The sequence below is a fragment of the Lissotriton helveticus genome, chromosome 4_2 (assembly GCF_964261635.1).
Source record: "Lissotriton helveticus chromosome 4_2, aLisHel1.1, whole genome shotgun sequence".
Taxonomy (NCBI): domain Eukaryota; kingdom Metazoa; phylum Chordata; class Amphibia; order Caudata; family Salamandridae; genus Lissotriton; species Lissotriton helveticus.
Window position 1 is genome coordinate 106,569,488 of NC_136064.1, and position 16,047 is coordinate 106,585,534.

Below are 16,047 nucleotides of genomic sequence, written 5' to 3' on the forward strand. Positions count from 1 at the left end.
TCTTTGCCATCATCATTAAATAACAAAATCATGCATGTTCTTCCCTTTGTGGGACCACAACTTTTAAGCTTATACTTGCCTCCTTGACATTTGAAGCTTCCCTGGACAATTTCTCAACCCTTGGAAAATCCAAACTAAAAAAATCTCTTTAATTCTAATTTCAAACTGATCTCCAAACCCAGCCATTAACCGCGGCGGCAATTCCTCCGCGGTGCGGCGGAATGATAGAGTAGGCTGGGCCGCGTCGGCCAACAGACGTGTGCAGCATGGACGTTGGCCGACAGAAGCAGCGACGGGGTTAACCCAATCACTGATAGCGCCAACAGCGCTCCCCTCCACCCCATCCCCCCCCCCACGCGCGTGCGCGTGGATAGTTTGCGCTTAGGCCACCATAACTTTTTGTCCACATAAGGTGTCAACGCCCAATTTTGCGTCCTTTTCGTCCAACATCCCGGGGTTCTAAAGGTACCAGGGGTTTGTGGATTTTCTCAAAGGGGACTGAGAAATTAGGCAAAATACAGCTACATCTGGGTTTTTGGGGGGGAAATGGGATAAAAGTGCTGCAGAAGAAAGTGTCTGATTCTTTTCTGCAAATGGTATCAACGGACGGTTTGTGGTGATAAAATCACCATCCTCCCACCTTTCAGAAACAGGCAGTGTTGTCAGATAACCAACATTTTTTACACACTTTTGGTATTTTAGTGGTACATAGCCTATATTTCTTATTTTTTATGCTTCAACCTCCTTCCAGTTAGTGGCAGAAATCAGTGTGAAACCAATAATGGATCCCAGATAGCTATACATTTCTGAACAGAAGAGCAAATTCGGAATCAGCAAGGGTTCATTTGTGCTGATCTTCAAGGTTTTCCTATGGAACGTAACAGTTGAAATAAAAGAATATTGAAATTTAGTTGAAAAAAACAACCATTTGTGCCTGCATTTTCACCTGTAACCCTCTTCTAACTATAGTAATTTTTTTAAAGCAATAAACCTTCTGTTTGTGAGTATATACGAGGCTTGTAGATAAACCAAGAAGGTACCCAGAGCCAGTAGCTGAGTGAAAAATCAGTATCAAGTAAACCTATTTATTTGTGAAATTAAAAAACAAAAGCAGTGGTTATTTATGGATCTCTGAATTGTGGGTACCTATATAAGCATGGGAATTAGCGGGTATTGTTCAAATTGACTTCTTTTTACACACTGTCTTACATTTGTAAGGCAGAAATGCATAGAAAGGCTAATAGTAATAACATTTGTTCTACTATTTTGTGTTTCCCTAAGGCTCTCGATAAAAATAGTACCTCACATGTGTGGGTAGGCTTAGTGCCCTGTGGAAGGGAAGCGCCTCTCACCTCGACAGGGCGGCGCCCGAGCAGGGATTCCATAACCAATGTCCCTCTCGCGTCCCTGACGACCAGGACTCCTCCTCTCTTTCTTCCCCTGCAGGAAACGGAACGACCAGCGAGGTCGCGCAACGAACCGGAAGTGAACTCCCATGACCCCGGAGACCCCGGGAGTCCCGCCCCCATCGTCAGCCCGACACACAGAAAAGTTGACGACAAAGAGAGGAGAGCCTTCAATGCGGTGGACTCGTGGCAGGAGACAGCGTGCGGAGAACCTGAGGCGGAGAGCGGAGGGATTTCGAGGAGCGGAGCAGAAGAGGAGGAGGACGTCTGGACCAAAGACTGGTGGAGTCCTCCGGAGGTTGCTGGAGAGCGGCCGCAACTCGCTGGAGAGTTGCGGCGGGGCACGTGAGTACACTGTTACCTTTTCTCCGTGTCTCCCTGTACATAGTGTAGTTTTGCTGTATATAGTATCTCCCACTATTAGACCACCTCTGCACTGTATATAGTACTTAGCCATTGTCACTTCACCTAGTTCTGTGTATCATAGCCCCTACACTCCTCCCCCACCACAGCACGCACTACCCTTTCCTCTCTCTTCCCCCCCCTCTGAGCCCCCTTTCCATCCTCCGCCCTCACGTTCTCTTTGGCCCCATCACACCCCGGGTGTTGGCGGTAGTACTCAGACGGTCCGAATACAAGAAGGACTAACCGCCCTGTTCTCTCTCTCATTTCCCCTCCGAGGCGACATCGGATCCGGTCCGTGGACCAGAAGCCAAACCCGACGATCTCCCCATCCCGACGGTCTGCCCAGCAGAGGACAACCCTGTGCCAACTACACCAGGAAACAAGACTTCAAGACATCCAGTCTCACCTTTTCTCAACCCCTCTTACCTACTCTGGTACAAAAACAATAAAAACAGCTGAACATAGCGCATTATATCCGGCCTCCACGCCTGTTATTCCGGTCCGCCCATACCCCTACTCCACATCTGGTGTCAGAAGTGGGATTAACCGGAAGCATGGAGGCCGCGGTGAAACAGTTGGCGGAGAGCCAAGAGCTACTGGGGAAGATGATGGAACGCTTCCTCAAAACGGCCGAAGACGATCGTGGCCAGCTACATGACGTCCTGAAGGATCAGGGCACCATTCAGGACCAGGCCCTCGGGAGGTTGGCTGACGTCATGGGACAGCAGCGACCAGCGGCCTCTCTACCCTCTGTAGTCCTACAAAAGTATGTCCCGGGAGAAGACCCGGAATTCTTTTTTACAAACTTTGAACGCCTGGCACAAGCCGCTTCCTGGCCGGCCGATCGCTAGGGCCACTACCTGGGACCTCTGCTGACGGGGGAATTGCAGGCAGCCTACCAACAGGCCAACGTACAGGGGCAGACGCCGTACCAGGACATAAAGACCTGTATCCTGGAACGTCTAGGGATCGATGAGGAGACACATAGGGTTCGACTGAGGCAAGCCCGTGAAGGACCCCAGGAGACGCCCCGGGCTTTATCATTCCGCATCCAGGACCTGACCAACCGCTGGTTGAAGCCTGCCACGGCCTCAAAGGAGGACATTATGTCCAAAATCTATTTGGAACAATTCCTAGCCTCTCTCCATCCCGCTAGCCAGAAGTGGGTGCGACAACACGCCCGTTTAACACTGGACAGTGCCGTCGAAATAGCGAGTGCTTACAGCCGAGCACAAGAACTCCAGAAGAAGGACGAACACCCTCCCCGTATTCCTCATGGAAGTCAACCCCGGCCCCAAAGACCCACCGTGCCCCGAAAACCGGATCCTGTTCCCTTGTTTCCCTTCCCGGTATTGCCTCGACCAAGTCCTCCCGGACCACAGTGTTACCACTGCGGAGGACATGGACATATTGCCCGCTTTTGCCCGCAGAAGGAAGAGCCCATGGAGGTAGGGCTTGCTAGGAATTATGTGTGCCTCACCACGGATGCCAGCCCTCCTCCTTTCCGTTGTCATGTGAAGATCGACGGCCACCCCATGATGGCCCTCGCCGACTCAGGCTGCCGACAAAGCATTCTGAGGCCCCAGGAGATGCCAACCCCTATTGGGCCTGTGACCGGCACAGTGGACATTCAATGTGTACACGGTGACACTAAGAGATATCCCACCACCAGGGTCCGTGTACAACACACCACGGATGAGGGAAGCCCGCTCACAGTGGGGCTGGTGCCCAACCTACCGGAACAAGTCATCCTGGGTAGCGACTACAGCAGCCTTCCGCATCTGCTACAAGATGCCACAGACTCCTTGGAACGGTGGTGGACTGAAGCTCCCTTTTCTCGGAACCCACCCCCCGTAGAGCCAACAACTAAAGTACCGAAATCTAGAGGCCAAAAGAAGAAAGAAAAAAGGTCCCATACCACAGCCTATCCAGTCCAGGTGGACAACCATCCTTGGGAATCCGATCGAGAATACCGAGCTGCACAGCAAGAAGACCCGGTGTTATAGGACGCCTGGGGGTGTGCCTTGGAAAACAAAGACCCGTTACAAGTATGTCCTTACTTCTTCAAAAAGAACGGTCTGCTATACAGGAAGGGCGGACCCCAACAAACCCCTCAGCTACTCGTTCCCGGTCCCTTTCGTGACAAAGTACTGTTCCTGGCTCATAGCCATTTGTTAGGGGGTCATTTCGGAGATGATAAAAGAGGACAGACCATTTTGGAAAAGTTCTACTGGCCTGGTGTGTACAAACAAGTGAGCCAGTACTGCCGTGAATGCCCGGTATGCCAGAAGAATAGTCGATACCGGCCCCCGAAAGTACCCCTCCAACCCCTCCCTCTCATCGACGTCCCTTTCAGTAGGGTGGGGATGGACCTCATAGGCCCCCTGTTACCCTCAAGGAGCGGGTGTAGATACGCTCTTGTCCTCGTGGACTACGCCACACGTTTTCCTGAGGCCATTCCCTTACGCCACCCGACCACCCAGAACACCCAGAACATAGCTAAAGCTCTCGTCACCATCTTCACCCGGGTGGGTTTTCCCCGTGAAATATTGACAGACCAAGGTACCCCGTTTGTCTCCTCCCTTATGCGCCAGGTGTGTTCCCACCTGGGCATCAAACAGATAAGGACCTCTGCCTACCACCCCTAGACCGACGGGCTGGTGGAGCGGTATAATGCCACCCTGAAAACCACCCTCAAGAAGCTATTAGGACTGGAGAGCCGTCGCTGGGAAGAAATGTTGCCCTTAGCCCTATTTGCAATCAGATGCAAAGTCCAGAGCAGTACGGGATACTCCCCCTACAAACTCTTGTATGGGAGGGTACCCAGGACCCTATTGGATATGGCCCGAGAGGCTTGGGAGGCCGAGTCCGATCGCACCCGGCCTCTACCGGAATACGTAGCAAACCTTAAAACGCACCTAGGTCAAATCAGGGAAATATTAAAGCAAAACATGATGACCGCTCAGGCGACCCAAAAACGCCAGTACGACCGGGGAGCCAAGGTAAGGACCTTTGGACCCGGAGACCTAGTACTCCTCCTCATTCCCTCCTCCGACCACAAGTTACTAGGACAGTGGCAAGGGCCATATCCTGTATTAAGAAAGGTGACTCCCGTCACATACGAGATTGAGTTGGACCACAACCGCAACCAGACACAAATATACCACGTAAACCTCCTGAAGAAGTGGGAGGGGCCACAGCCGGTACTAGCCAGCATACAGCGCGGGGAGACCCTGCCGTTTGAGTGCTGTCTGGACCCCGATCTGCCCGACAAGAGCTAAGGAAAACCCTATCACCGATACAGGCGGTCTTTTCCTCCCTACCAGGGCACACAACCGTCATTGAGCATGCCATACACACAGAACCCGGGAAAACCGTGAGGCAACGGCCCTACCGGGTCCCTGAAGCACGCCGAAACGTCATCAGGGAAGAGACCAAGCAGATGTTGCAAATGGGCATCATAGAATCGTCTATCAGTAGCTGGAACTCGCCCATAGTCCTAGTCCCCAAACCAGATGGCTCCACGAGATTCTGCATAGACTTTCGAGAGGTCAATAAAGTCTCAAGTTTCGATACCTATCCTTTGCCACGGGTAGACGAAATATAGGCAAAGCCAGATATATCAGCACCTTGGATCTCTGCAAGGGATACTGGCAGATCCCCCTTAAACAGGAAGACAAGAAGAAAACTGCGTTCTCCACGCCGGATGGCCTATTCCAATTCAGAGTAATGCCCTTCGGGCTTCATGGGGCCCCTGCGACGTTTCAGAGGGCCATGAACATTGTCCTACAACCGCATGCCCAATACGCAGGAGCTTACCTGGATGACATTGTCATTTATAGCAACGACTGGCGAGAACACCTGTCCCACCTGAAACAAGTGGTCACATCCCTGGGGAAACACGGGTTCACTATCAATCCCACCAAAACCACTCTAGCTGCCCAATCTGTGAAATACCTGGGGTATCTGCTTGGGGAGGGCGTCATCAGACCTCAGGACAACAAAATAAAGGCCATCCAGGCCATCCCCTTTCCACAAACCAAGAAAGACCTCCGTGCCTTCCTCGGGCTGTTAGGGTACTATAGGAGGTTTATCCCCAACTTTTCCCAAACCGCTGTCCACCTGACTGACCTACTGAAGAAAAGCACACGAACAGAGGCCATACTACAGCACCCCACTCCCCTGATGTTGCAAGCCTTCCACGACCTCAAGCAATCCCTGGTGTCTGAGCCAGTCCTGATTAGCCCTGACTACACACAGCCCTTTATCTTGCAAACAGATGCCTCAGACCAGGGATTGGGAGCCGTCCTGTCCCAGAAAGACCAGACAGGGGTGGAGAGGCCTATCCTCTACCTCAGCAGGAAGCTCTTCCCTCTGGAAATGAATTATGCCGTGGTTGAAAAGGAGGCCCTGGCCATTAAATGGGCTGTAGAGAGCCGTTGATATTATCTGGAGGGGCGTGAATTTATTCTATATACAGACCATGCCCCATTGGAGTGGATGGCCAGAAACCAGGGCCACAATGACCGAGTGCTCCGGTGGTTCCTATCCCTGCAACCGTACCGATTCAAAACATTATACCGAAAAGGGGCAGAACAGGGCAATGCGGACTATCTTTCTCGCTATCCTCCACCTCAAACCCCCACAAGAAAGACAGCTAGGGAAAGGGGATGTGGAAGGGAAGCGCCTCTCACCTCGACAGGGCGGCGCCCGAGCAGGGATTCCTTAACCAATGTCCCTCTCGCGTCCCTGACGACCAGGACTCCTCCTCTCTTTCTTCCCCTGCAGGAAACGGAACGACCAGCGGGGTGACGCAACGTACCGGAAGTGAACTCCCGTGACCTCGGAAGTCCCACCCCCATCGTCAGCCCGACACACAGAAAAGTCGGAGCCGAGGAGGAGGAGGACGTCTGGACCGAAGACTGGTGGGGTCCTCCGGAGGTTGCTGGAGAGCGGCCGCAACTCGCTGGAGAGTTGCGGCGGGGCACGTGAGTACACTGTTACCTTTTCTCCGTGTCTCCCTGTACATAGTGTAGTTTTGCTGTATATAGTATCTCCCACTATTAGAACACCTCTGCACTGTATATAGTGCTTAGCCATTGTCACTTCACCTAGTTGTGTGTATCACAGCCCCTACACTCCTCCCCCACCACAGCGCGCTCTACCCTTTCCTCTCTCTTCCCCCCCCTCTGAGCCCCCTTTCCGTCCTCCGCCCTCACGTTCTCTTTGGCCCCATCACACCCCGGGTGTTGGCGGTAGTACTCCGACGGTCCGAATACAAGAAGGGCTAACCGCCCTTTTCTCTCTCTCATTTTCCCTTCGAGGCGACATCGAATCCGGTCCGTGGACCAGAAGCCAAACCCGACGATCTCCCCATCCCGACGGTCTGCCCAGCGGAGGACAACCCTGTGCCAACTACACCAGGAAACAAGACTTCAAGACATCCAGTCTCACCTTTTCTCAACCCCTCTTACCTACCCTGGTACAAAAACAATAAAAACAGCTGAACATAGCGCATTATATCCGGCCTCCACGCCTATTATTTCGGTCCGCCCATACCCCTACTCCACATGCCCACAACAGAAAACAGCGCAAAACGCAAATTCGGGCACCTGAGGGAAGCCTGAAACTTTCACCCACCCAGCATTCCTCCCACACACCCCAATTCGGACGATAAAAATGATACCCCACTTGCATGGGTAGACCTAGTGCCTCTAACAGGAAATGGCCCAAAACTTATTGTGGAGACATCAACATTTTTTATCACGAGATAACCTGATTTTGCATGGGAGTCATCCAAGTTTTTGGTCCAGGGCTCGACAGCCATCAAGGGAACTCTACCTAACCCAGGCATTTCTGAAAACTAGATAACCAGGAGAGTCGAGGGAGGTGTAGCTTGCATGGATCCGCCAATGTTTCCTTCCCCAGAAAAACACATTTTCCTCACATTACTGTGTAGTAAAGTTGTGGGATCGTCAGGCAGACACAAATTTCCTATCCTCATTCCTCCAGGTCTCACACATACACAGAAACCTTCGCCGGGGGGGGGGCGAAGCTGCCAAAATGTGTTCACAAAAAAGGGAGGAGCAACCCTTGCCTATGTGGCCACTCCCTGAAATGCTCAGAAACATATTTCTGGTGCTTAGCGGGCTTTCTGTCCCAAACCGGTGGGGGGTAGGAGGGGGGGGACAGACTGCACATTTTTGGAGAGGTGGGGTTCATTATAAAGCTCATTTAGGGAAGGCCTCACCCCTACATTTTCACAAAAAATAATTCCTGGGGTCTAGTGTTTTTTCTGCCCCCATCTGCAACTCTTGGGGCGGGGGGGCAGAAAGACTGTGGAAAATGTTTGGGAGGGGTGGGGAATTGTATATCACCACGAGCCGCTACCAGTATTTGTGTCACTTAGTGAAAATGCAGTGTTTTGGCTGTGAGTGTTGGCATCTCACAAAAAGTGACGGACTGGTCTCACACACTACCTGGTGTCATGCTTCATCATTGACCAGTCCTCGCCCTCTAAAAACTTGGTTTGATAGGGGGCGGGCATACACCTGACGACAGGGATGCACTTCTAAACTAAGTGGGGGCCCAAAGAAAATTACAAAGTGAGTTAAAAGGCCATTATGAATGTCAGCTTAAATGTAATGGTGCCGGGAAACATATGGTAGTTGAAAAACAGGTAATCGGTGTCATGGGGAAGTGAAAGCAGGAGCGGCCAGCTGCATGTAAGCAAAGCACGTTGTTGTGCTTGAGGTAGGAGAAACTCAATAGCCAGCAGCCGTGGAAGGATACAAATGACTACATGGCAGTACTAAGGAAGGACTAACAAGCCTATTAAGGAATCTGACATCAGCATTTACAAAGGACAAAGACACAAGCCAATGAAAAATGTGGGCTGGGGCTTCTCTCCGTCCTGAACTGCCACAGATCATCCCCAGAGTAGCGTTTGTGCGCTGGCTCAGGCTTGACCTAAAAAAGGAAATACCTCTGCTGAAAGCAGCAGAGGGATTCCGTGTTGGTGTGCCATGGATGTACCGGTTACGTCCATGGCACAACAGCGCTGCAGCCATGGACGTGTCTGTTATGTCCATGGCATGGAACCGGTTAACATATATACAAAGAATGTCTGATCCATACATACCTACAGATGACTATCAATAATGGCTGGTTGCACCAAAAGGGAAGCACAACAGGCTCTACTTCCTCCCCAGGGGTCATATTACAGAATACTGTGTGCTCCCTTTGTTTGCGCATGGCGCACCTTTCAAACAGTGCGACCTGCGTAAACAAGGAGATGCACTGTATTATACTGAATGCGCTGCCCCCACAGCAGCTGCGAAGTCGTGCTGCCCTGGGGGCAGCGCATTCAAATGAAATACGGAGTGACTTTGACGCAGCAGCTCGGTGTTTCACTGTGCAGGCGGCAACCCACCTGCACATTTAAAGGCGATTACAGATCGCCTTACAGGCGGGTGTATTCACTCGTTGCAAGGAGATGTCTGGGGGTCCATACAGTCCCTTGCCTCCTCAAGAGGGCTATCAGGGGGTACAGTGGCAGCCAGCACACATTCTGACAGCTTATTTGCCTCTGCACCCATGTCTACAATACAGCGCAGAGGTTTCCTAATTTCATTGGTGCCATGTCCCCTTGCAAATGATGGAAACACCCTCTGGTGATCGCGCTGGCACCAGCGCCATCAGTATTACAGAAGGGGCCTCACAAGTGTATGTGGCCCTCTCTGTAATACCAAAGTGCCCCAGGGCTGAGCAAAGCGGGTGCACATGCTTGTTCCGCAGCGGGGGCACTTCCGTAATACCACCCCACTTTGCTTTTTCTCTTGCTGGCACTAACAAGGCATGTCACACTCAGCAACAAGATATCATACACCGGTACGTAGAGGAGAAAAACTCTTTCGTTCGTAAACTGTCTCCATTCATTGGGGAAAAAGAATGAGGTGCCATGGCAAGCCGCATCTCTCCACACTGCTGCATGACAGAGCAAAACAACAGCTGATACTAACCAGTCTCTGCTGTGCTTTTCCTGTTCAACACCTTTAAGATATCTTTGGTGATCTTCTTGATGTTGTGCCGGGCATCATCTCGCTGTTTCCCCACACCAAAGAGAACCACCAAGCGCTGGTTGCACTCATGGCTGCAGGATTCTTCCTAGTGAAAGGCAAGAGAAAAGAAACTTGTCAATTCAACTCCCAGCTGCAACGTTATCAGTACCATCTAGGCCACAGCGCTTCACCGTCGGTCAAGTGTTTCGGGATACAGGCTGTTGTGGTCAGGTACATGCTAAGTGGAGTCTGGGTATCAGGACCCACTTGCCTTATCCAATGTGTAATCCTGTTACTTTATATATCCTTAAGTACACAAAGACGTTTGGTGTTACCTCTAAGACTGCCCATTGATTCTTGGATGTGGGCTGATTATCGTTACCAATGACGCTGTAGGACCTCGCCAAGTATGATTTGACATAAGGTAGTTTAGTTGCACAAATACTGTTTATGTGTTAACTCTACTACACATACCGGTTTAGTTCTAAAAAATAACTTCAAGGCACAGTAGTCCTGGTTAAGATGTGGATTAGAGTTGAAGCGGTTTCCAGAGGGATATATTTTCTAGTCCTAGTTTACGACTGCATGCAAGATACTGTGTTCTCCAAGTCCTGGTGGCAACACCAACTTAAACTAATATAACTAGATCGGAAGCCTCTCACCCAGAGGACAAGAACAAGAATCTCCAGTGCTCGCAGAAGGTCAGCAAACCAAGCTTTACGTCAAGACTTGAAAGAGTCATAAAGTGGACAGAGGGCAATATGGCGATGCTTCACTAAACTACATATATATTTATGTCGGTCTGAGTATAGTTACGCAGGTTTCTATAACTTTCTTGGTATTAGGTGAATTTAGGGTGGGGCACCACCAACGGTGTGTTTTTGTTTCAATAAAGAACCAACCGAGCTCATACCTGTGGAATGGGGAAGTGCGTTGCATACTGGATGTGCCTTGGTTGATCGTACAATGATGCCAATGTCCCATCGATCATCTTATCTTTTATTACAGGCTTCATATCCTTCTCAGAATCCATCTTCTCTGGCGAAGGACTGGCCTTTGACTCACAGTGCATGGGAGGCGAAAACATCTGAAGAACAAGAGAACAGTTTCAAATGTCAAAATACCTCCAATTCCTCCCAAAAACGAGTAGAGACAAAGAAAAAAAATGCATATAGAGATGGCCCTGCTAATCCATCTCAGGTACAGATATCATAGAAAGAGAAAACGTAATTACCAGTTATCTTGGTTCCCCATCACAGCTATTGTCTCTGAACACAAACACAGAATATCGAAGAGTGCAAGAGGGATTGCATAAACCTATTAATATACATTTTTCAGTTTTGAAGACCTGATGACTACCCATGTGGATTTCTTTTAGGGTGCTGAACTACTATTAAATATGTAGCTTTACAAAACAAAAAAAGTAGAAGCCAGCAGGAGACTTAATTGGTTTTGGAAACAAATCCCGTCCTTATGTCCCACAAATGAAAAGACCCCTAGATATTGAGAAAATGTTTACTTTAACTTTAAAGACAGTTGTTACAAAAAAGGGTAAACCCGGAATCACTGGGACCTGGGTGCTAAATGGTATGCAAGAGAGAGGTCCAATGTATTAAAATATTTACATAAACTAGGGAAAAACATAAATCAAGGAAGTTTTCAGCAATTTCAGAAAAGCAAAAGGGTGATTGATTTACAGCCAATGTTGTTTAGTCACATTGGTGGAAGTACTTTTTACAAATATGAATTCACGAGAAAAAAGTATCACATAATTAGCAAGCATTTACAATGCAATGGTCTCGGCATTGTTAAAGTTAGAGCTATTGGCATTGCTCATGACATTTTTTATTTATGTTTTTGTTTTTAAAACATAAATAAATGGCATTGTCATTTACAATGGCAATAGCTTAATCTCTCGCAAATGTGAGACCTATTGCATTTGCACTAACACACAGAGCCACACACAAAGCCACCACACACACAGAGCCACCCACACACACATACAGAGCCACCCACACAGAGCCACCCAGTCATTCACATAGAGCCACCCACACGAACACACACACAGCGCCACCCTCACACAGACAGAGCCACCCTCACACAGTCACACACACAGAGTCACACACACACACACACAGAGCCACACACACACACAGAGCCACACACACACACACAGAGCCACACAGAGGCAAGAAAAAAACGTACAGAGGCAAGAAATAACAAGGGCAGCTCCCCCCAGATACAGAAACGTATTCCCAGGTGCTTCGTGAGTTTACAACCGCCTGCCCCACCTACAGGGCAAATTGACTTAAAAAAACTGGCAGTCTCAGCCCAAGTAGGATGGAAGCAAAAGAAACTAGGAGTGAGGGATGCGGAATGAAGACCAAGGAATGAGGGATGCGGAATGAGGAACTAGGAGTGAGGGATGAGGAATGAGGAACTAGGAGTGAGGGATGCGGAATGAGTACTAAGGAATGAGGGATGCGGCATGAGGAACTAGGAGTGAGGGATGCGGAATGAGGAACTAGGAGTGAGGGATGCGGAATGAGGAACTAGGAGTGAGGGATGCCGAATGAGGAACTAAGAGTGAGGGATGCGGAATGAGGAACTAAGAGTGAGGGATGCGGAATGAGGAACTAAGAGTGAGGGATGCGGAATGAAGACCAAGAAGTGAGGGATGCGGAATGAGCAACTAGGAGTGAGGAATGCAGAATGAGGACCAAAGAACGAGGGAAGTGGAATGAAGAACAAGAAGTGAGGGATGCGGAATGAGGAACTAGGAGTGAGGGATGTGGGATGTGGAATGAAGACCAAGGAATGAGGGATGCAGAATGAGTAACTAGGAGTGAGGGATGCGGAATGAGGACCAAGGAATGAGGGATGCGGCATGAGGAAGTAGGAGTGACGGGTGTTTCTCCAAACCATTTGTGAATGACCTTGGAGAAACATGGTGGTGTGGAGCGCTCCTCTCTTGCCTTACGATCTCGGAAGGCAAGGGAGGAGCGCTCCACACCACCATGTTTCTCCGAGGTCATTCACAAATGGCTCGGAGAAACGGCCATCATTTTTTCTATTGAGGGGCGTGTTTAGGTCAGACTGGGACCTCGGCGAGAGGGAGGGTGTTACGCCCACCACTAGAAAAGGGGCGGGGCTTAAAAGAGAAAAACGCCCCCGAATCGCATCAAGGCGGGCCCTGAACTGAGTGACGCTCCTCTCCTCCAATGGCTGGCCAGCATTTACGAGGCCAGCCAATGGAGAAGAGGGGCGTGTTCAGGCCCCCATACTACACAACATAAAATTTCGGCTCCGCCCACTGCTTACGCAGTGCGACGGTAGCCTCAACCTAAAAAGGAGTTCCCACTTCAATGAGTGAATCTCTTCTAACTGACAACACCACGCCCAGAGAGAAGAGAAGGAACACAGAACTAGGGTAAAATGAGGAGCCCTTTGAATTCATGCGCGATGTGGAATCAGCGATCACTCTCTCTAGTATCTTTTGGACCTATTCTTTTAAATAATTTGTTTTTGTACATTGAAACTAGGCGGTTACGACCCTACAAGGGTGTAGAATAGATTTATAAATTTTAGGAATTCACAAAGTGGAGGGTTAACTGTATTATTCATTTATTTTTATTTTTTTTACAGTTTACGCCCAAGGAATTTAGAGCGCGTTACGTCAACACCAAATTACATCACACAACGTCAGATTAACTTCATTTTTTTGGGGCTCAGGGAGAAAAAGGATTTGTCCAGAATCACAGGATGATGAGGCAGCGCCGAGATTCGAACCTGGTTCCCCAGTTCCAAAGTCGGCAGCTGGGAACCCAGATCCAAAATAAGCTACAGCTCCCAGCCAATCTGGGACAATTGTGTGGATATTGCACTGCAGGTATTTTTGTGCCGGCCTCCCCTGCTGGTTCAGGGCCCCTTCGCTGTTAGTGTTTGTGTTTGCACTCGATCCGATAAAGTCAACGCCGGAAAGAAAAATAATTGCTTTTTCAAAGCTGCCTTTAGCAGGACACCTGTTTCACTGCTTCAGTTTCATTGTAAACAAACACTGGCCCCTTCCAAGCACCCCTGTGCAGCTTGTTTTCACAGGACGTCGAGTCAGGCGACACAAAGGTTGTCAGGTGCGCACCTGCACTTCAAGGCTTGTCAGGCTAAACTCGGCTGCACCTAGGGTAACTTCTGTGCATTCCATCTTTGGTTGAGTAAACATACACGTATATATTTGCTCACGTGTAAATCTACCGAGCAGTGCAAAGGGACAGGCTAACTTTGACCTTTTTTTTCTCATTGAGAAAACTAGTTTTCCCCTGGAGCGACCCTCCCCCTTTGGTGGTCCGTTTTTGGGGTGCTTTCGTCTCCTCCATCCTAGTCAGAAGTAAATTCCCATTCCTAGTAGGAAGGGGTTGGAGGAGATTCACAAATGTGTACATTCAGAGTTTGCCCCAAACTATCAGGACATTCCACCCACATTCTCAGCCGCTCCCTGCACTTGTGCTCAGATGCACTCACGTGAAAATCTACACTTGCGAAAATCCACGCGTGACTGCACAGCACGTGTATGTGACTTCCTGCAATGGATCAGCACGGGTGTGAAAGGCGACAGGCACACGTTACGTTAGCAAAACACACACATACCTTTTAATCCAGCACGTAATCTTCCAGCAGGATTTCACTTCGATTGCCAGGTAACACAGGCGTGGATCTTGTAAATGCCAGTGTTATGAAATAAATGTTGATATATTTGCGACTATGAGTAAGTGTCATGCAAATCCCCATGCTCCCATGGTGCTTTGCTTCCACTGTTATGGCCTGGCTAGAGAGCGCAGCTGTGGCCCAGAGCTTCAAATGGGGAATAAGAGCAGGGACTCCTCAAATGTAGCTGGGGCGGGACATGATTATCTAAAGACACTACTTCCATTTGCCAGGTATTAAGTTGAGGGGCGTGTTTAGGTCAGACTGGGACCTCGGCGAGAGGGAGGGTGTAACGCCCACCACTAGAAAAGGGGCGGGGCTTAAAAAAAGAGAAAAACGCCCCCGAATCGCGTCAAGGCGGGCCCTTAACTGAGTGACGCTCCTCTCCTCCAATGGCTGGCCAGCATTTACGAGGCCAGCCAATGGAGAAGAGGGGCGTGTTCAGGCCCCCGTACTACACACATAAAATTTCGGCTCCGCCCACTGCTTACGCAGTGCGACGGTAGCCTCAACCTAAAAAAAAGTAGACTTGATCTTATTGACAGCTGCTTTAGCCGGCTGTCTCTTCCTAAATAACAGACCAGAAGAAGAACCTTGCTAACACGCCAATGCCTATGGTGACATGACACACGACACAGATACACAGATATTTTTTCCTCACCTTTGTGGCTAATGCCATGAACCCTGGTCTCCTTGGCAGGCCCTGTGGTGGTGACCCACGACCCCCGCACCCCTGGCCCCCCCCCCCCGGTACTTTCTGCTCTCTCCAAGAGCCCTTGCTCCTTAGTTAAATTTTAGTCAAACAGCAACACTTTTACTTAACGTATCTGACACTCTGGAACACACTGCAAACACACCAGTAGTTTGTTCCTTAATTAGTTCAGAACCTGTGATGGAAGGAAGAGGGAACGAATGCTGCTGCCTGCGCCCATCTTTATGGGAAAAATTAATTAGAGAAAACAAGGGTACCCCATTAATAAAACCTGGGGTTAACGTATTTATAAGAATTACAATGGTTTTTGGTGGCCCCAAAAGGACCTTTTGGGGCCACCAAAAACCATTGTAATTCTTATAAATACATCTTTATGGGAAGGCCTCAGAAAGTGAAACCAGACTGTTTTGTGCTCTGGAAACTAATTAGTGCGGTGCTGCGCGCCAGCTGGTATGTTTGGAGTTAAAGTAGTTTACACTGAAGTCTGAAAGACGAATAGGCAATTTTCAACCACAATGGGTTTCACTATTGAACAGCCTTTCTGAGGTATTTCCATAGTTTTATAAACCCGGCTAGATAAACACATGGAAATTGTTATTCTGTCCGCATTCAGCAAAGAGTGTCAAAACATTGAAAACAACATCTAGTAAACTCATATCTCGTGCAATTGATTTGTCTCACCTGGGCATTCAGAAGTATTGTTTGTTGTGGGAAATTATACTTGAAAGAAGCAGGCTTTTCGCCCAGCATAATCCACACTACA

At 49.3% G+C, this 16,047-nt stretch overlaps 1 protein-coding gene across 9 annotated transcripts in view; it reads right to left on the minus strand.

Annotated features, from left to right (window-relative positions):
* MED12 (mediator complex subunit 12) overlaps nucleotides 1–16,047 on the minus strand; it is a 614,738-nt gene that overhangs the window by 397,756 nt on the left and 200,935 nt on the right. For all 9 annotated transcript variants that reach the window (XM_078640219.1, XM_078640216.1, XM_078640215.1 and 6 more), the window contains 2 exons: nucleotides 10,785–10,958; nucleotides 9,833–9,977 (listed from right to left, as the gene is read on the minus strand). In XM_078640219.1, coding sequence (XP_078496345.1) covers nucleotides 9,833–9,977; nucleotides 10,785–10,958 — 319 coding nt within the window. The remainder of the gene's footprint in view (nucleotides 1–9,832; nucleotides 9,978–10,784; nucleotides 10,959–16,047) is intronic.